The 22,430-nt window shown below is 45.6% G+C and overlaps 1 protein-coding gene across 1 annotated transcript in view; it reads right to left on the bottom strand.

Annotated features, from left to right (window-relative positions):
• The window catches only part of LOC146796253 (uncharacterized), a 253,960-nt gene extending 252,765 nt beyond the window's left edge, over positions 1 to 1,195 (bottom strand). Inside the window, exon 1 of the mRNA XM_085631284.1 lies at positions 1,013 to 1,195. Within this exon, the coding sequence (XP_085487410.1) occupies positions 1,013 to 1,195 (183 nt within the window). The remainder of the gene's footprint in view (positions 1 to 1,012) is intronic.
• Positions 1,196 to 22,430: the final 21,235 nt, after the last annotated feature.

Raw genomic sequence — 22,430 nt, 5'->3', positions numbered from 1 at the left:
CCGTGTTGGGTTTTCAAACCTTCTTTCCATTACTGCAGTTGTCAATTTGTTGAATAAGGCATTTTTGTTTTCTCCCTTTGGATGTACATAGACATTAATGCGTATGATTCTATTTACTGCTTTGCTGTGTCCCAGGTCCATTGTTATCATTTGTATGTCTGTTGTTGAAGTACACATTTGGGTTGATGTGATATTGAGCGCAGTAGAGATGTAGAAAGCTAGGCCACCCTTTGGTCCACCATATTGTTGAGGTCTCATTGCTTTCACATGATGGAGAATGTAGCCTGCTACTTGGACTGGGTTGTTCAGCCATGTTTCTTGAAGGACTATTAATTCATATTTTTTCCAGTTATTTGGTGGTGAGTTATCCTGCAGTTTGTGCTTTGCCCCTGCAAAGTTCTACAATAAAAGATTTAATGACCACTACTGAACTATACTTCTGTTGTTAATGAGTCATTCCCTTCGTGGTGCCATCCAGGGCCTGCCATGTCCAAACTGATTCTTCCTTTGTATTTTTTGATACTGACCTATTGTCTTCCAATTTACCTCTTGCACTTTGTACAACGGAATATACATGAGTTAATTATCAGATTGATTATTGTGCAAACAAAACAAGGGGTAGGGGGTAGTTTTGCTTAACGGGCTTTGAAAGTGTTATGCCCCAGGCCTCAAACTGTGGGGCTCCGTTTAGAATTAATGAAACGGTCCAAGTGGCCTTCAAGTTGAGAGTGCTTATTAATTTTGGTACTTTGGTACAATCAATAGACCACAGATCGGATGAAGATAAATGGTTTAAAGTTGGAATAGGTGCCATTAGGCTCAGGACGTTTCCTTTGCTCAGGTAGTCCTGAGGACCTTGGGATGTATATTGTTGTGTTAGTAGGATCTGGTTATTTCAGTTTTTTATTTGCTCCTCAATTCTTAGCTGCAGTGAAGGGAACGAACAGGATACTGAGTTTTCAGTTTGCTGTTTTGACATTTGGTACTTCGTGTTGCTATGATGTAAATTTACATTGCTGAATATCCGCTCAATCTGATCTCTGTCTGTTTGGGAGCATCTCTGCAGGGCCACTTTCTGTTGATTTTTGTCTTGTTCAATGCCTTCCTTATGAGTTAATAAGCCTGTATCCAGTCCTTTGTGGTTGACTAGTTCGTCCTTTGTCTTCTGAGCAATTTCTTGACCTGTTGTTACCATGCCTGTGTGAATTTTGTTCTTTTTATCCAATGCAGCATTCACTGACCTTGTGGGAGAGGGGGCTGCATCCTGCAATCTCTCTTTGTGGGGAGGCTTCTGTTCAAGAACTTCTCTCTTGGTTTGTATATACTATTTTTCCCCATGGATTATGTGGATAGAGAATCTGATGAATCCATCAGCAAGGGGACCTCATAAATGCTGTTTGGGTCTTCCTTGGCTCCCTGATTTATTGTAGATGTGATTATTACTGAATTTTGTTTCTTGTACTTTGAATCAAAGATTGGATAGAATCTGTTCTCCTGTTGACTAACCTTTCTTTTAAACTGTAGATGCTTTCTAACCTTCCCGGCACGTTTCCTCTGTTTTTTTGTTTGAGAAAGAGCTAGTGGATTATCTTGATTGTTTTGCAGGTTTATTAATTGTTCATTTGAGACTGGATTGCTGTCGACTGAAATGCTAGGTGGTGATGGTAGATTTTCTATTTTATGTGTTTTATCATTTTTGCGGAGTTCTTGCACTAGGTTGCTGATCTCTGGCATATTTTTATTTGGTGATGTTAGTGTTTCTATAGATTTTATTATTTCTTTTCCATTTGGAAGTTCATTTTTCAGTGAACCATATGGCACTGGGTATTCTGTTTGCCCTTACTTAGTATACTCATTAAGATGGTTGGTACTTCACGTAATTGAGCAACTATTGGTCCACGTGTGCAATGGGTTGCTAGTATGATGCAGGGTATGATGCAGCTGCGTTGTTTTTTGTGTCAATGTTTCAAGTTTTGAATCAATGCCAGTAATATGCACTGCTATGATGTTCATTAAGTAAATCTGGATATCCAGTTTATCCGACTGCATGTTAAGAACACTAATTGAAGGTACTGGATGTAGTAAATTTAATTCCTGACATAGGTCCCCCTCCCAGTACTGCCTCAGTCCCAGTATCAGTACCAGTACCAGTACCAGTACAGGGAAATGACGCCCCTTTGGACAGAGGAAAAATAAATATCCGTCCTGGGGTTAATGGTAAGCCTGATTTGGAATCAATATTATTAAGCCTAAGAGGAGACTTATTTTCAAAATTTGAGATTTCTGAGGCTAACCAGAGAGGGATACATGAAAAATGCGAGATTCTAGAAGGAAAACTGGATGATATAGCTCTGCGTACTGGCGTCCTGGAGTCCGAAGTCAAGATCCTTTCGGAAGCCGTATTAGAGAACACCAGAGGTCTAGAGAAGCTAAAAACTCAAAATAAAACTCTACAGGAGGACCTAGAGAAGTTGGAGATGCAGGCAAGACGGAACAACCTAAGAGTCCTCAAAATCCCGTAGGGGACTGAAGGCGGGGATATCAAAGCATTTATTTGTACACTTCTTCGGGAGGGAATCCTGAAAGACAGATTGGATATTGATTTGGATAAGGAGATCCAGAGAGTTCATAGAGATCCCTTCAAGATGCACCCTGCAAGAAAAGCCCCAAGAAAAATCCTGATACACTTTCTTTCTTATGCAGTTAAGGAGTTAGTTTTGGGGAGAGCCTTAAAAGAAACCACATTACAATTAGATATGATTGAATATCAAATCAGGTTGGATCTTGGGAAGAGGACTGCACAGAGGCAGTGGGACTTGGGAACTAGAATGCCTGAGCTGAGAAGTCGGGGAGCCCAGGTTCACATGAAATATCCGGCTATGTTAAAAGTAATGTGGCAGAATAAGATGCTTAGTTTCACCTCTCCCCAGGAAGTAGACATCTTCTTGGCACAAATGAAGCATTAGAACAGATTTAGTTTGAACATAGAACTGAATGGGGGAAAAAAAAAATAATATACATAAAATAAAAAAAATAACAAAGATTAAAAAAATACGCACATCAGGGAGGCGTTAGATGGGCAGGGGACAGCAGCAGTTTAGTTAGGACAATAGAGGGATATATAATACAAAAGAAACAAATATTTTTACTCTTATATAGACACACAGAGAATGTCCATTTGCATTTAGTATGCCTGGATAATAGTTTAATGGTGGCCTTATTATAGGAGCAGATGCCTCGAGCTGCAAGGGGAGGGTCCCGAAAGGTGATTCAATCGCCTAAGGGATAGCAGCAGGGTTCCTTATGGAGGGTGGTGGGGGGGGAGCACAGGGTGTTGGGAGCAAGGGGGAAAAAGCCAAACAAATGTAGTCCTCGTACAAGTCCAAAAAATCTTAGAGTCTCAAAGGAAGAGCCTAGGGTGCAGCAAAGATGAACAGGTTAAATAAAGTTAAAATGATAACATGGAATGTAAATGGGTTAAGGAGTAGGAGAAAGATGTCTCAGGTCATTGAATTCCTGAAGGATAGTGAGGTGCATCTTTGTTTCTTAGAGGAGACCCATTTAGAGTCCCAGGAGTACAAACAGGAGTTCAGTAAGGCGAGATGGATCCAAGAGGTGCTTTGCTCTGATCAAAGGGGAAGTACTAGGGGAGTGGCATTGATTATAAGGAGCAATGCAGGTATTAATGTTGTAAAACAAGAGACAGATCAGTCTGGGAGATGGTTGGTGGCCACTTTGACAGTTCAGGGTACACCCCTAGTATGTGTAGCATATTATGGCCCGAATCAAGATAATCCTGGGGTACTTCTGAAACTTGAGGCCAATTTGTTGAATACCTCTATACCAATAATAATAGGGGGGACTTCAATTTGGTTTTAAATAAGGAAATGGATCGTACCTCTAAAGTTAAATACAACAGTTCGCCTAAGACATTTGCGGCGCTAAAAAATATAATCAAAGATTTTAATTTACTCGATATGTGGAGAACTAAAAATAGAGAAACTAGGGATTTTACGTTTTACAGTAAAAAGTATAAACACCATTTAAGAATCGATTTCTTTCTTGTAGACCAGGTATTATTTTCAGTAGTTGAGGAAATAAATCATATTCCAGCTATCTTATCAGACCACTCAGCAGTAGTTCTGACGTTGGGGTTTAAGCAAAGAGAGACACAAAGAAGGTGGACTCTAGACAGAACCATGCTACTGGACGATGGAGTGATAATGAAAATCTGTGATAAAACAGATGAGTATTTCAAATTCAATATTAGCACTGCTAAGGCTCAGACAGTGTGGGAGGCTTTTAAAGCCTATATAAGGGGGATCCTTACTTCTATATCGGTAGGAAGAAAGAGAGCTTTGAAAAATGAAGAGGCAGACAGGATAACAAGATTAAGGAGAAAGAAACAGAATTACAGAAAGCTTCTATGGAGAACCGGGGTATAGCACCATGTTTTGAGAAAGAGCTGGAAAACCTGCCGGCCGAATATCAAGCATATCTAGATAGGAAGCTTTCTGATAGGTGGAAAGTTAGTAAGCTACAGAATTTCGCCTACAGAGAGAAATGTGGTCCTTTATTAGCATGGAAGGCGAGAGCGGATAGGGCAAGGAATCTGATAAAGCAATTAATTCAAAGAAGTTCAGGAAGCATAATCTATGAGGATGATAACATTTGTGAGGAAGCCAGAACCTTTATGAAGTATTTATATAAGGAGGATATTGGACTAGGACAAGGGGTAGTTCAGGAGTAGCTAAAATCGACTGCCCTCCCTCAATTGACTGAAGAATATAGGGTATTTCTGCAGACTAGCATTACTGAAGAAGAAGTTAGAGTACAATGCAAAAAAATGGTCAGGGGAAAAGCTGCAGGCCCGGATGGGCTCCCAATTTAGTTTTATATAGCTATCTTGGATATTGTGGTGCCAATTTTAAAAAATGTGTTCAACAAAATTTATATTGGGGGGGAAGATACTCCATGTTCTTGGGCGGAAGCCACAGTGACACTGATCCTAAAACCAAACAAAGATCCACAGTTGATAGAGTCTTACAGACCAATATCCCTATTAAATTCAGACTACAAGGTTTTTACAGGCATATTGGCAGCAAGAGTGGCAAAGGTTATAAAGGCGGTAGTCCACCCCGATCAGAGAGGTTTCATACCAGGGAGGCAACTAAATGAGCTCACCTTCCAGGTAATGGGGGCCATAGATATGGCAGAAGCAAAGAGGGCTCCCTCGACGATAGTAGCAACAGATGCTGCAAAAGCTTTTGACCAGGTTAACTGGGTATATCTCTGGGAAGCGTTAAAAAGCTTTGGTTTTCCTAACAATTTTGTCCAGGCGATCAGGAGTCTGTATTATGGCCCTTAAGCTAAGGTTTTGGTTAACGGTGTTTTGAATGACTGGTTTAACATCTCGAGGGGGACCAGGCAGGGGTGCCCTTTGTCACCACTCCTATTTAATCTGTATATTGAGCCGTTTGTTAGCTGGCTTAGAAGGGATCCGGTTATCCATCCCTTTAAAATGGGAGAACTTGAATTGAAGCGTGCTCTATATGCAGATGATCTGCTTCTGTACACAACAAACCCAACAGAGGCTATCCCTCGGCTAATTGAGAAGGCAGAGATATATGGTGAACTTTCATGGTAAAAAATTAATAAAGAAAAAACGGAAATAATAGAATGGAATCAAGCGAAAGGAAGCTATGGGGTAAAGAGTCAAATTAGGTATTTAGGGGTCCAATTAGTACATAAACTTGAGGATATTCCCAATGTCAATTGGAGGAGGGTCTCTAAAGAGGTTGTTAGTTTACTTACACGTTGGGTAAATCTCCCTCTTAACATCTATGGGAGGGTTAACCTCGTGAAAATGATAATCCTGGCAAAAATTACTTTTCTATATAATTCAATCCCACTGCTTTTTAGGACAGAAGATATAGCTAAACTACAAGGCAAAATAGGTACTATTATCTAGGCAACGAAGAGTCCTAGAATAGCATGAAAAAAACTAAGAAAAGGCCTCACAGTAGGTGGGTTAGCACTACCAGACCTACTCACATACTGCTATTCTTTCCACTTTAAAAATTTGAGGATGTTGGCTAATAAAACCGATTCATCCTCATTAGGCTTACTGTTTGAGGCCATGTTAAAAGATGTGGTGCAAGGCCAGGAACTCTTCTTATTTAAGTATGGAGATCCGAAGTTTTACAAAAAAGTTAGGTTAAAGATTTTGGGGGTGGCTTTAAAGACTTGGATGTACATAAGAAGAAGGATGAAAATCCCATACTACGTGGTACAAGCCCCAGTCTGGGACTCCCCCGGTACACCGGAATGCCTACAAGACCAATTGAGTTTGCCTCTTAAAATAGGGGGTATAAAATGTTGGGGCGACCTGCAAGAGGACGGTAAGCTTATGAGTTGGGAGGCACTCTGCAGCTTAACCCGAGGAACCCCGTCGAGGTTTAAATTCTATCAGATCTCATCTTGGTGGACGATGCAGAACTGGCAGGAGGAGGAGGAGGTAAACTCGAAAGTGGATCTAGTCACTAGAACAGGCATATGGAAAAAGGAAGTCTCTTTCTGGTACGGGGCTATATTGGAAGCGGAGGGTGAGGGGAATCCGAAGTTATAAGAGTATGGGGCAAAGAATATGGTGACAGCGAACTGGATGTCTATAAATTATGGTCTAATTATTTTGTTATGTTGCAGGCCATAGTTAAACAAGCTGCACTGAGGAGGAATAATCTCTACACTGCTCATAGAGTGTATTGGTCTCCAAAAAAGATAACTAAGGCAACTGGGAAAGTATATAGTTGTCCCAGGTGCAAGCATCCAGCTGCGGATGATATTCATATATTTATGGAATGTCCAAAAATTAAGCCCTACTGGATGAAGGTATGTAAATTTCTAGAAACTGTCCTGGAAAAGCCGATAGAAGTAAGTACCAGTCTGGTTTTCTTCGGTTTAATGAATAACTACCATGTGAATTTACTGGGGTCCAATTTTACATTCTATGTGATAATTCTGGCAAGGAGAGAAATTTGTAGGGCTTGGAAATCAGAACACCCTCCGACCTTTACCGAATGTTTGAAGAACATTATTTATACCAGTGAATGTATGACGTTACAACGCATACATTTACATCGCGGTACATTACATCGCGGTTTTGACAACGCAGGTCGTTACAATGACTTACGTTGGAGGGCGCTGGACTTAGGAGTAGTATAATTTACTATTCCAACTCCAGTCTACGTACAGTAGGGAAGGTGTTGGATAGTAAATTATACTATTCCTTGTCCTAGAGCGCCATCTAGCGCAAGTCGTTGTAACGACTTGCGTTGTAAAAACCGCGATGTAATGGCATCGCGATGTAATCCCCGCGTTGTAAACGATGTTTCCCATACCAGCAAATCAGATATGGCCTGTGATCAACGAAGTAAAAGTAAGAACTGGGCGGCTCTACTAAACTGGATGGAGATGTAAAAAGGGTCCTATGATTAAGCCATAATACCATCGGACCTGGCCTCCTAAGTAACACCCAAGGGCCTCCACAGAAATGTGATTGGAAGTGGGACAAGGTAATGGTGTGATCTGGGAGGGAAAGCTCTTCTCTCTCCATTTGCCTCTTACAAAGGGTCGGCAAAGATAGGTATGGAGCGTTTAGAGGAATCCCATCTAGAGGTTTGGCTGTATGAGGTCACAAAAAAAAAGAACACTAATTGAAGATTGCAAGGTGTTTATGAATAAAGTTGCAGGTTTAAAAGGTCTTCCACTTTTATCTCCTGTTTATCCTCTCTTTCCTTTGTTAGTGAAGTGGTGGTCGATTCCTTTGTGCCACCTATCACCTTTGGCAACCCAGTAAACCATTGTTACTGTACTTTTGGGCATGTTTTCTCTGATGTTCATTGTTTGCTTTATTTTATGTGTTAATTTCAAGTTGTCACTGTTTGTTTGTTCCAGGGAGCTTGATATTTTGATTAGTGTTTGTTGTCGGGTTTCCAGTTGGTCTGTTGTTGGAATACTGGTTTGTGTGTAATCTGGGTTCTTTGTTATAACTTCCAATGCCTGCATTAAATCCATGTTATTTGTCAATGAGATTGAATCAAGCCTGAGTTATTTGGTTTTTCCATGTTGGAAATGTGCCCCTTTTTGCCATTGTCCGAGGTCTCCAGTCTTGAGGTAGAGTGAGCAAAATTCCTAGTGTGTATTTGGGCATAGGTGACTATTCTTTTGCTACCAATGTTCTTCGTTTTAAGTTCATCCTTCTGGGCGACTATTGTTGTTAAACTCTGATTTGGATGAGGTTTGGGTCTCCTTCTATTGCTATTAGACTCTGCTCTGTGTTGAAGATTCAGTTCTCTTCTGGTGAGGTGCCAAGCTTCTGCGGCCTTAATGGTTTGGGAAGGTTTGTAATTTTGTCTGTTGTAGCATAAATGAAAGCAGTTGGGTCCTTTAAGAAAGTAAATTTCCACTTGGGTTAATTGAGCCAAATATTGATTGTATGGGTGATACTAATGTTGCATCAGAGGTTTGAATTGGTTTAAACATATTTTCCTGGAGGGTTTTGGCACTTTTTAACATTTTCTTCTGATTAGATGTTTTTTGTATTGCTTGTTTTCTAATCCTCCCAGATCTAATTTTCCTGATGGTGTATTAAATTGAAAATTTATTTGAAATCTAAACCCACAAGCTCTCCTTCTGCTTTTGCTGCTGTTATCTATTAGTATGTTTTTTGTCTTATGGCAGTTTGCCCACACAGATATTTGTGATGTCAATCCTCTTGTTTTTTGTAATGCCGTCTGTGAGCATCTGTTTTGCAGCAGTATTTGAGCTTGTTCCAGTCAGTGGAAGATCACAATTATGTAACAGGCTTTCCTAGAGCACTGCTTCTTAGGCACAGTGAATGGTCCAGCGGTTTGTTACATCTTAACATACTACCTTGGGACACTCCAGGACTGGCGCAAAAGCTTGATAATACTGATTGGCACAATTTTATTGAAAAACAAGAAATCTGTATCTTCCAGTAACCTGGGCAATAGAGCCAAACCAAAAGGCTGATTATCATAACATATATATAACATACCAGCAGTCAGTCAGCCATGAGGTAGACCCTGGCGGGGGTTAACAACAATGGAACATGCCACACTTGACTGCAAGGTTAGACAATGAAATAAATAATGAAATAAACAAATGCTACTCGCTTGTAATGTTAGGCAAGGAACCGATTAAACTAAATATTTACAGCAATGGTCCTGTCCATAGTGGTGCATCATAGACTTTGCCCTGCCACAGTGACATGTTCAACACATCTGGCAGCCATAAAGAGGCCATGATTGGTCATACATACCAATCTTGTCACCTGAGACTTTAATACTAGCTACAAACCCAGCGATTATTACACAGTTATTTGGATAGAAGAAGACGAAACCTGGGGCATTTCACCTTTGACAGGAATCAAGACTATAAAGCGATCCTATGTAGGTGTCCAACCAACCTCATTCACAATTAGCCATGGTCTACGAGCCTGTGATAGGTGCTCTCTGCCCAATTCTCCGGGGCATTTTACATACAATAATGGCTACAGTAAAAGCGCGATTGACTATATTATGCTCGACCAGTCAAGCTTGAGTACTATGACTGACATCTGAATCGAGCAACGTGTAGAGAGTGATCAAAACCCTTTAATCCTCTCACAGGAGAAAGATGCTTTTCTGCCTGTACCTCCTCAAACCTATATTATGACAAACCATAGAAACATAAAATGGCATGCAGGGGATCTGAGCATATTCTTGCCCTGGATGGAGGAACTTGTTACTCCATCCTGAATTAAGAATCCACTAAAAAGAAGGCTCCTTACTTGCTCTATGATGTTGTGGCAGAAGTTGGCACTGGTCTCTACCGAAACGACATCCACCCCCATGTCCACTGGTTTGTTTGACAAGCATTGTAAATGATCAAATAAAGAATGACTGTTGTTAGCCATCTAAAATAATGACAGGGCAGGTACAAAACCATACTGAAGGAGAAAACATGATAGGAGAAAATGTTAGATGGTAAAATCTGTTGAGCGCAGTAACAGCCAAAAGCACGGCAATGCTGTTGTGCTTAATATAGCAGGGACTTTCATATGTAACCCCCAGGCCAGATGTCCATATTACTGAACATTGCCGGTGACCTCCTATTCACTAATTATTTATTTAACAAAAACAAGAAAATTGGGAGCCATACACATCCCTTCGATGCAGAAAGCACCAACAAGGAGGTAGAATCATTCACACCAAATGAGGTGATTCAAGCAATTAGTCGTCAAAAAAGGGCAAAGCACCTGACCCAGACAAGACACAAGCTGATATTTAGAGGTCTAACCCATCATTATGGGGGAAATATATTGTAAATCTGGGTAATACCAGCCTATATGGAGCCCCCAATTTGCCCAGCTGGATTGACAGAGAAATTGTGCTGCTATCTAAAAGGGGGATAAAAATAATCATGCCAACTATTGCCCCACAAGCCTTCTTGATAATATATATTTTTTTAATTCAAGTGTCAATTATCAAAGAGTAGAGGTTTGGGGTGTAAATAAAGAGATTCTTTCACAGTGTCAGTTTAGATTCAGGTAGAAACTAATACACTCGGCCAGGTATTTAAATTCCATCTACTTCTGCAGATGTTTGCTCTTTGTGGTGTTTGTAGCACTTCTTTCAGCCTTTAATATTGTCCAAAGAAGCCTCTTATGGAAATCCATGCTGGCCAGGGCATCCGGTGGGACTGCCTAATCTGCGAAAGAGAATACCTAGCGGAAATACAGACAGAGCATCTCGGGGCCCAGCAGGCGATACTTCAGCCTCCTTTCCTATTGAAATAGGTGTCCATCAGGGCTGTTCCTTGACCCCTCTACCTTTCTCTTTAAATGTCAAATATGGAAGCAGTTGAAGCAAGTGAAAATGATTCACTTAGAATTGGTGGGGGGGGGGTTAAATTGCTACACTACTATTTGCAGACAATGTCCTCTTAGCCGTGCTTTATTTGTAAAAGAATGAGTGCTGGTGGCCAAAGCTCTGTTCAGAAGGTCGTAGTGTTAAATGGTAGCGGCAGTTTCAGTCGATAACCTTTCAAGTATTGCCCGGCGGTAATTGCCTCTTATACCATTCGATGATTAACCAACAAAAGAGGCAGGCGCCGGAGACTGGAAGGCAGGAAACAAGTTCTATTCCGTCGGAGCAGAACACATCAGATCGGACAGCAAGGTATCGTTTGTGAATCAGGCCCCATCTGTTTGGGAACAGCCACTATTTTACTGCCTTTTTTAACTCATTTTGATTCTGAGGGTTCTGTATTGTTGCTGGGACATAGTTCCAGAGCTTGGCTGTCTGTAACAAAAATGAAGTTACACCAATGTGGGACTTTCTGGTCTTTTTGAAACTTTTAATGCACAGAATTAGGGTCAGTTTGTACTTGAACATTCTGCTTCCTGGTAGATCCCGCCCCTTTATACTGTAGAGACATCAGTGCCCTTATTCTTTGGCTTTGCCTCAGTCACTGAAAGTTGATGTATTCCATGATATTGCATGTAGCAGTTTTCATTTGTGACCAAATAATGTTTGCTGTGAGTAGCAATGTGTTAGAGAAAACCTCAGAATAAATAAATAAAAAAAAGCTACTGAGAATGTCCTGAGAGACTATGCAGTGTGCTTTAAAGAAGTTATATTATCCACATAGAGATACTGGAATGCTTGTCAAGAGGTACGGCAATTGAATGGATGCCAGAAGTAGAAACTGTCAAGGGTCTGTGGCGCATAAAGGTTGGTGCAACTCTGCATATTATATTATTATTATTTAGAACCAAAGTGATTGTGGCCGGTAACCTGTGGTGGCAAGTGATGTGTGGAAAATGTCATGAGAGCCCTAATGCTGAAGATGAGGAATTGGAAACTAAATTACTTTTTTAAAAAGGTAGAAGTTAAGTGCCTTATAAACTATGAGGTTCCTCGCTTTGATACAGTCTCTCAGTGGGGTTCCTAGTTACCAGGGTCAAAGGGCAGTGAAGCAGGGGTAAAGCAAGTGTTCAGATGTAGCAATCCTTAATTTGCAATCTTTGGGCTTTAGGCCATTGGGCATAACACCCTGATCCACTAAAAGGAGAGTATGGCACAGAGGTTCAGAAAGATCCACTTTGAGAGTGATCTGGGTTCCATTAGTGTCATTGCAGCAGATACATTTAAAGGGTTTGATGAGGTCTTGTTTAGTGGATGGCAGAGTTTGCGGATTTGCACTAGGCCTGGGCTAAAAATCAGTTCCGCTCGCGGAAATTGCGATAATTTGACATTTTCGCGTTCCGCGGAGAGCGCGAAAATGTCAAAATGTCCGCAATCCGCATTTTACCGGAAATTTTTTGCTTGCGCACGCTGTAAAATAATACATTCTTGCGTGCGCGTGATCGCCTTACCTGAATCCCCGCGTTCGCCGACAAGTTTTCCCGATCCGGTCGCGTTCTCCACGAGATGTTGGATTGTTGGTAGCCATTTGCGCTGTCTCGCGACAGTTCGCGCCCGCAGTAACATCATTCGTCGCGCGATCACGTCTTTCTTCTCGCGATCATGCACCGCGAGACAAGTGAAAACAAGATGGCTGCGCCCGCGAGCAACCGCATGGGTAAGTTGGAGAGCTGCGACCACGCACAACATACCGCGTACGGGAGGGCAAAAAACTTCCGCATCTTCGCGATATTTCCGCGTGTTTGCGGAGATTTTTAACATTTTCGCGATAATTTGCGAAAGTGGATTTCGCAAATTCCGCCTACCCCTAATTTGCACTACACGGAATCCCGCTGAGTTGCATAAAAACTCCACAGAGTTACGCTCTGCAGTACTCTCTACCTCGGAAAGTGGAAGTGTCTGTCTACTGTATGAGAGGACAACGTGAGACATGGAGGCAAAGGGACACACACTTGCTTACAAGTTGTAAGGGCAGTTGACTTGCCACCTTAAAAAGATTAATCTCTCTGAACGCTGCAGCGCCTCCGAGTGTAGAGCATTTCACGCACGGCAGCTAGGTGGCTTGAAACTCTGACTCGATATTTGGCATGTTTTAAAATGACCCATCCCTGACCTTCACCGCAGGCAGCTCACCTCCCAGAGACTCACACAAAGGGAGCTGATCCGAACAATAACCGCACGCTCCACCTAGTCAATGTACATTTTCCACTAAGCTCAGAGGAGGCGTTTCACTAAAGCTCTTACAGGCTAACAAGCAATCGTAGTAAACCACGAATGCAAATAAATCACCTCATAAAAAAAAAAATACAGGGCAAGGAAGTGAATGCCCAAACAGAAGTTGAGGAATGGGCGAGCTGTGCTAAGAAAGAGAAACAAGACAAGCACTTCTCCGAGGAAGCAGCGATGCTATTTCTGATCCTGTGACATTTCTATGGAGGCAAGCTATGCGAGGCTTGAAGGGCTGAGCTAGCATCCTATCCTGGAAAAAATAAAGTGTGCACAAGTCTTACAGCTACCTAGTAAACAACCCCAACACAAACACATTTTGTTAAAGAATGAAATGAACGTTCTTTGCCTTGGATCCAGAGTGCTGGAGAGCTCCAAAACAGAACTGCAACATTTTCTTAAACAGGTCCGACTCAAAATATAAAAATATATTGTCAATTTTCTGCATTGATATTTGTCCATGATGATTAAAGTAGGAATTGTGTGTATCAAGGGTATTGTTGGGTGAAAGGAGCGTTTTCGGAACTTGACTCACTTTAGACATACTTGAGTCTTTTTCTGAATACGTTACTGAGCCACAGCGGACTCCACGCATTGCAGAGCAGCTGAGAGGAGTTTGTTTGCCGGTTGTATCTCCGGGCTGAGGGGGCCAGAACGACATCTCCCTATAGCCCTTACAGCGCACACGCCGCTTCCGAGGAGGAGAGCACCAGCAGGTGTTCAAATTGCGGCGAGGGCCCTGCAGCGCGGGACGAGGGCGAGCGTGCCCGGGGCTGCTCCAGGCAAAGCCCGGGCCAAGGGCGGGCCCGTCTGCGTTCGTCCACGGCCGCATGGGCCAGGTTATTTTCACTTGGCGCTTTGGTCATCCATGGACCTTCACCCTGACTTTGGGACCCTCTTGACTGAGACCTAGGAAATGAGGTACAAGGCCATTACATAGTTTGTTGTGCGGCGTGCAGCAGTGTGAGGTGTGCAGCAGTGTGAGGCGTGCAGCACTGTGAGGCATGCAGCAGTGTGTGGTGTGCAGCAGTGTGTGGCATGCAGCAGTGTGTGGCATGCAGCAGTGTGTGGCGTGCAGCAGTGTGTGGCGTGCAGCAGTGTGAGGCGTGCAGCAGTGTGAGGCGTGCAGCAATGTTTCGTGTAGCAGTGTGTGGTGTGCAGCAGTGTGTGTCGTGCAGCAGTGTGCGGCGTGCAGCAGTGTGTTGCGTGCAGCAGTGTTTCATGTAGCACTGTGAGGCATGCAGCACTGTGTGGCGTGTGGAGGCGTGCAGCAGTGTGCGGCGTGCAGCAGTGTGCGGTGTGCAGCAGTGTGCGGCGTGCAGCAGTGTGCGGCGTACAGCAGTGTCGTGCAGCATGCAGCAGTGAGTAATGCAGCAGTGTGCAGCAGTGTGTGGCGTGCAGTAGTGTGTGGCGTGCAGCAATGTGTGCCGTGCAGCAGTGTGTGGCATGTAGCAGTGTGCGGCGTGCAGCAGTGTGCGGCGTGCAGCAGTGTGAGGTGTGCAGCAGTGTGTGGCATGCAGCAGTGTCTGGCATGCAGCAGTGTGAGGCATGCAGCAGTGTGAGGCGTGCAGCAGTGTGAGACGTGCAGCAGTGTGTGGCGTGCAGCAGTGTTTCGTGTAGCATTGTGCGGCGTGCAGCAGTGTGTGGCGTGCAGCAGTGTGTGGCGTGCAGCAGTGTGTGGCATGTAGCAGTGTGCGGCGTGCAGCAGTGTGCGGCGTGCAGCAGTGTGAGGTGTGCAGCAGTGTGTGGCATGCAGCAGTGTCTGGCATGCAGCAGTGTGAGGCATGCAGCAGTGTGAGGCGTGCAGCAGTGTGAGACGTGCAGCAGTGTGTGGTGTGCAGCAGTGTGTGGCATGCAGCAGTGTGAGGCGTGCAGCAGTGTGAGGCGTGCAGCAGTGTTTCGTGTAGCAGTGTGAGGCGTGCAGCAGTGTGCGGCATGCAGCAGTGTGCGGCGTGCAGCAGTGTGTAATGCAGCAGTGTGCACAGCAGTGTGTGGCGTGCGGTAGTGTGCGGCATGCAGCAGTGTGCGGCGTGCAGCAGTGTGTGGCGTGCAGCAGTGTGTGGCGTGCAGCAGTGCGTGGTGTGGTTTGTAAACAACAAGAAAAGCGGACATCAAAGGAAGGGTGGGAGGGATCGAGCATATGGGGTGTGAGTTATAACGAAAGTTAATTGTTGTAAGAGGGGATGCAGGAAGTGATGCCGAGCGTGTGCTGGCGAAAGCAGTCTGCTGCTTTCAAGTCCGATGCCAGATGCCAGCTTCGCGCTTGAATGCCTCACATGCACTGGCCATAAACCGCATTCCTAAGGTCTTGTGCCCCTTACTAAATCTCTCTGAATGCGTGAGGCGGCGCACGCGCAGGAAGTAGCTGGTGGCAAATAGAATGTGCGTGGTTGTGCGCGTAACCGCCACCCGATCCGCCTGGGAAGCCTTTGGGAGCATTTTCTGAAGCCCCTACATAATTCTCGCTCGGTCAGAAAGCTAGTGATTACGCGAGGCTCTGTGTGCAGAGGAATACTCCTGGACTGTGCACATCTGCAGTGAGCACTCACCATTCAGCGAGGCTTTTTACGGTACACCGCGACAAAACTATCTCCGGAAGGCAGTGGGCGAAGCTGTCTTGGCAGTCCAGAGCAGAAATGTAATTAAGGTAAGAGGGGTCGGCCGGAAGACTGTACACTACACTACCCTATTTGAATGCTGAAAGCACTTCAGCATCGCAATGCTAGGCCCCAAATAGGGGTGAATGTTAGGGGCAAACTCCACCACACACAAAAACTGAGGGGCATATTCACAAGGAGCTATCACCGAGTTAACGGCACTTTAGCGCAGCCAAAGTTGCAATAAACCTATCGCCCCATTCACAAGCTGGTGTAAACAGCCCATAGCACCAGATAACCTGCGATAGCAGCCGCAAAAAGCATTGCCACAGATGACCACGGCAACTATCGCTAATGCGATGAAGAGTAGGCGTTCCCGTGCCAAAAGCCGAGACAACACCACTCCTCAACATTCACAAGGACCAGCCACATTGGCAATAAGAACACAAAACAGGTGATAAGGCGCGTTAGCACCAGGGATTTAACACCTGCCCTGACCTGGTGTAAAGTCAGACACCAACCAGCACCATGAAATGGAGCACAGCCCAGAGCCACACCTGAAGAACAATAGATGCCATGAAGCTACTAATCATGCAGTTCATAGACCCAAGAGGGCTACAACATCCACCGCCACCACCCCCAGGACCCCCCTCTCCGGCGCCCCCCGAACAAAGACATGCCACATCAACTACACCCAAACATGTACCAAAAAATCCGCATGATGTCACACAATCACATCTGGTAACATGCATGTGTCGTCACAAAAATGAGCATCACACATTCAGTTTCGAAGCAACAAATGAAAATGTATTAGCATGAAAACTGAACAGAATGAAGACACATGGCAGCTCATCTTGCGACAATCTGTAGGCCACAGTCTGCAAGAAAAAATCATGATGAGAAGGTGTGTCCTGCACACATCAAGGGACAGAGATAGAGTAAAGAAGAGAGAGAGGAAGAGAGGGAGAGTGAGATAGACGGACACAGAGAGGGAGAGAGAGAGAGAGAAGAAGAGAGGGGGAGAGAGAGGAGAAGAAGAACGGGGTAGAGAGAGAGAGGGAGAGAGAGAAGAGAGGGGGAGAGAGAGAGGAGAAGAAGAGAGGGGGAGAGAGAGAGAAGAAGAGAGGGACAGGGAGAGAGAGTGCCGCCCCCACGCACCCAGGCCACACTGCTCACCTGCTGCCACCGGTGTGTCTCCAACCAGGTGCCGGTATGTAGTGCAGTTCACCAGGTATCACATCTGAGACAGACCAGTCATCTGAAACAGAGTCCAGATACATGAATGGCACAGTACATACAATTGCGCAAGACATCATCGCCTGCCCGCCTCTGGGCACCCAGCTAGAGTCACCCCAGCCCCTCCCGCCGCCCATCAGAGCATGCCCACCCCTGCACACCCAGGCCTCACTGCTCACCTTCCGCCAACGGAGTGTAGAAAAGAGGTCCCACCACGTGCCGCTGCAAACTGCAAGCCACAAGCCTGGGGCCCGTGGACATGGCACCCTCCACATCATGCAATCCCGCTCCGCAGGCCAACAGGTCTCACCTGTGGTGCTGGGTCTTGATTTCGGCATGGCAGAGGACATACCAGTGCACAGGGCATCATCGCAGGCTGCACACCCTCTCAGCCCAATAGGTGCCACTAACTCTGTGATCCCGGATGCGACTCCATGTGGCGGTAGGCCCGCGCTGCCCGCTGGCTCTGGCCTACACTGCGGTCCAGCAGGGCACACAAAACCTGAGCTGTCTGGACCGCCGGGACGGGGTATCATCGCAGGCTGCACACCCGCTCAGCACTTAAGGTGCCCCTACCTCAGTGTACCCAAAGTCACCATCCCGTGGCGGTGTGCCTGTGCCTGCCGCAAAGTATCGGGTGCCACTAACCCTGTGCAACCCCAGTCAACACCACGTGGTAGTAGGGCCGTGACGGCCGCAAGACTACAAGTGCCACTAACCCTATACGCAACAACTCATGGGCCCTTTATGATTGAGAACCTTGGAGCGTCCGTCATACAGTCACCACCGGAAGAGGGGGATGTGACACTGTTGGCCCCTTATGTTGGCAGAGTCACATGGCCTGTGATGCCTGTGCCAGATGGGTGTGGTGTGTGTGCAAACCTGCCCTCAGGGAGTGGCTGTGACATGCTGACAACTAGATCAGTGACCTGCTCACCACCAGCGAGTATGCCTGTGACGGGGAGCAATGAGGGCCCCCCCTCAGAGTGTAAGCGGAGTGGTCTGGCCTGACGTACGCCGGACCCGCACAGGGCTTGCAACAATGACTCGGGGGCTCTGGGCGTGGTTCAGTCCATGCCCGGACAAGGAAGTGACTGATGTGTTTGTCCCTGTTGTAGTGTCCACGGCACCCGGAACTCAAAAGGCAATGTAGCACCCTGTGACTGGCATCCCACAAGATGAGCATCATTGACGCAAGGGAAATCACTGTCCCTACATTTATCCACACATTCATACATGAATGATGAAAGACATAACACAGCAGTGCGTTACTGGATGTTTATTTCACATCCACTGGAGTTTTGCAGCTGAAGTTGTACAGGGCAATACCAAGCACACTACACAATATGGGCCCGTGGAGGGCCAGCCAGAGTCCATCCGGGAATGACAAGTACTGTGGGAGAGGAAGGGTACAATCGCAGTCTGGTCACCGTGTCATTGGTCATCAAACAGGATATGGCAGTCCATGTCGCTGTCCAAGGTGAGTGCAGCGGAGTGTATCGGGGTCAGTGGAAGGTCATGTGCGGCACCAAGCAGAAACAGGCCAGGTGGCGGAAATGAATGCTAGTGCCTCCTCCTGATCACAAACCCATCCATGTCCTCTTCCCCGGATGTGTGCCCTGCCCCATCTGTGGGTGCTGCAGTACTGGCTGCGTCACTGTGTGCCACTGACACATCAGGGGCCAGAGTGGATATGCCTGCTGCACTGTCAGGCACTGACACACCACGGGGTGGAGATGTGTATGGAGTGGGGGCAGCAACATTAATCTGCGCCACACCTTGTGGCAGCAATGCAATGATGAGGATCTGCAGGGCATGGTAGATCACAGCTACATTTTACTGGCGTGCAGCGGTGGCTGCCATCCTTTCTGCATCCATCCGCACCATGTCCTCCATGAGCCCCCGCATGTGTGCCAGCTCACGGCTGGTATCGCTGGAGCCCCTCTGAGCGGACAGGTGCTCTTCTCTCCACGTCATGACTGCAGCGATGTCAGACACGGCTCATTGGAGACCATGGAGCGGGCCTAGATAGCCATGGATGGCATCCAGTTTGGTAGCCATGAGGTCGAACCCCACCCGCACCTGCTCAGCCATCTCCCTTTGGCCCTCCAGCACACTGCTTTGGAAGGCCATTTGTTGTTCCTGGGGGTCTTGGGAGACTGCAGGGGCTGTGGGTGCCTCCTGCTGGGTGGTTTGGGTAGTGGGTGGAGTCTCCTCGATGCAGCTGGGCTGCCCTGATCCTGGAGGTGAGTTGCAGATGATGTCAATGATGTCCAGGAGGGCTTGGGCGTCGATGATTGGGGTATCCTCCTCGTCATCAGTGAAGAGGGGCTGGGACTGTTCTGCGGGGGTGTTGACGGTGGCACTGCAATGTGAAGGGGAGATGGTGCATTACAATATGTCCACATGTATGTAGCCGCATGGTACATGTTGACATTCAGACAGCATAGCATGGCATTGTACATTGTGACAGTCTGTAGATCAGGGCCCTGACCCAGAGTCATTGTGGGTGTGCACTGTGCTCTGCTTGATTGTGCTTGTGTGCCATCTTGGCCATCTCCACCCATCCCCCCAGTACCTGGTGGTCACTCACCCTGTTTCGGTATCCACACTGATGACTGTCGACACCAGCTCCTCCATGTCATCCATGTCATCCAGCTCCAACTAGGGTGCTGGGCCCCCATCTCCAGTCTGCGTTGCTGCCTTCTGATTGGCTGCAAGTTTCTCCTTGGTCTTTCGCTTGATGTAATTCCATCGCCTCTTGACCTCGTCCATTGACCTCTTGTGCTCTCCGACAGCATTCACCTTGTCAACGATGTCCCGCCATATTCCATTTTTGGTGCCCAATGACACTTTGGAGGTGACGAACAGTTGTTGATGGTGTTCCATCACCTCCGTGACTATGATCCTGTTCACCTGTGGACAAAAACTTTGATTTTGTTGTCTTCTTGTCCTTGCCCTTCCCTGTCCCCGAGGGTCCCGGGCTGGTCGTCCGGGGTGCTTGTGGGGTTGCGCTCATCCTCTGCACCTGCTCCGGCTGCCTCCATGGTGCTTGGGTGTTGGTCAGTTTGTGTGTGGGTGTTTTTTCTACTTTTATGGGGATTTTTTCCCGCTTGCCATGTGTGTATTGCAGGCCTGGCGCTGCTTATCGCTGATTTCCTCATCGCGCTTTGGCCCACCGCATGTTATTTCGTGGTGAGGTTTGTGTTTTTATCTCTGTCAAGGTGGTTGTATTGAGGACATTGGCCGCGGTTTCGGCAGACTATTGCATGGTACCGCCTTGTTGTGAATTCCACGTTGACACAAGGTTATTTTCCCGCGATGGGCTGCGATGTGTAAAGTTGCGTTAGCATTTTTTGCTGCTGTTTATCACACGTTCTTTTGAATATACCCCTGAGTTTTTTTGCTGAACTCCGCTCTCTTAGCGGAGCGCTTAATGGTCATCAAAACTCCATAAACTCCGCTGGCGGAGCGGAGTTCGACGCCCATCCATAGTCTTGGTGGGGGCTGACCTAGGCATTGCATAAAGTTAGTACAATAGTACAGCCTTAGGGAATACCAGTGTCAATTTGAAAGAGGAAGACATCAATAAAGAAAGGGAGATTATTTGTGATGTGTAGAAGTGTGGGATTCAAGAGAGTTGTTTTCTTTCAGGAACTTGGACAGCTTTTAGGCCTCCCTAATTTTGGGCACTAGATTCATTTGGGCTTGTGTTCTGAATTATGTGATGCATTGCTGCCTTTATAGACACCCACCCAAAAAGGATCCAAGCTTAGAAAAGAGCTGGGGCTTGCTGAGATAATGCAAGAAGCAGCCCTTGTTTTATTCTGAGAGCTCAGAACCCAACAGATAAGATTTTTTCATACTTACTGTATACACACATTGAATGCAGAGTACATTAGACTGAATGCTTAGAAAAAAAGAGAATCTAGGGAGGTTCAGTGATGCAGTCAACATGAGCAGATTCCGCTTACATTATTCACTACTACAACACACTCTAAGACAGACACATGTTAGGACATGGATACCCATGTGGAGACTCAGAGTTGCGGCTCTGCAGAGCAAACATTTGCAGCTCATTTGCATGGGATTATAGATGAGTTCTTCCAGCATAATGAGAATCAAAAAGGGAGGTTTTTAGGGTGGGATTTAGAGGGGACTGTACAGTGTGTTAAATGGTACTAAAATTAAACTTGATTGTACACTCTAACAAAAGCATGTAATATTCCTTGGCATGGGACAAGAGGTCCTGAAAGCTCCAGACAAAATGCAACGACTAACGGGGGAAAAAGACAAATAGAGGATGTTTGAACTAAACTAGACAAATACCCACATCTGACATACAGACATACAGACAAAGGTTCCACAGGGAGGGGGACAAGACTAGTTGCATTATTACATGCCTTTTTCAAAATGGAGGAAACCCATATTCCTGTAATATGTTGCCGATGAATGAGGCTAGACCTGACTTATATACCCAGCTGAGAATAAATGACATAAGTAAAGCATACCTATTGGAAGAGTGAAGGCAACAACAATCCCATAAACAGACAGCAAATGCTAAGCTACATGGACACACGGAGGACACCTAAACTCACAGACAAACAGCATGATGGCGTAGAATCCTCAGTCACCAAAGACAAGTTCTTTGAGGCATTTGAGGATATCCAAAAAGGTCAAATACAATTTGCTGACGGCCTCTCAATAGATCTGTATTTGTTGATACTGGGAATAATGGTGGACAAACTAATTAAGGTTTAAAAGGTGGCGCGGGGAGATAGCTGCCTACAACCTACTATGTAGGAAGCATTGATAACTCCAAAAGCCAGATAGCAACCCAGTAGATGTTTTTGCCTATCATTCACTGTCAGTGTTGGAAACACACCATTAAGGTATTAAGCAAAACATTGGCAAATAAGGCCTTGAGAGAGTGGTGGGCAAATAGGTCTATGAAGATACGTTTGGTGAATCTTCACAAAACTTTCCTGAAAAGTATTCTTTTTGTTTAGCTTCTTCATGGACACTTTCGGGGTGATTTGTCAGTAGGATCTCAGAGTAAAAGGGGAGATCCCAAAACTCCAAATCCTCATCAATTTCTAAAGTGATTATTTAACAGCCTTACAACTAAAATGGCTGAATGTAATTAGACCAAATTGTGCCAGAAGCTAGATCGTGGTTCAGAAAGCATGATTTTTGGGATTTCAGTTCAGTAGTTAAAAAAAAAATTAAGGTACAAAATATCTTGACGGTTAGGTTCGAGGGACTCTCGCAAGGGTACCACGAACACAACTTCAAAAAACAGAATGTTCTGATTGGCTGAGGGGACTTATCTCACTCCCACAAGAGTGAGGGTTCCCGGGGAGCGAACGGTCCGATTGGC

This window comes from Triturus cristatus, chromosome 10, assembly GCF_964204655.1.
Source record: "Triturus cristatus chromosome 10, aTriCri1.1, whole genome shotgun sequence".
Lineage (NCBI taxonomy): Eukaryota > Metazoa > Chordata > Amphibia > Caudata > Salamandridae > Triturus > Triturus cristatus.
The sequence above is the reverse complement of the archived record's forward strand: the minus strand, read 5'-3'. Positions and strand labels throughout refer to the sequence as shown.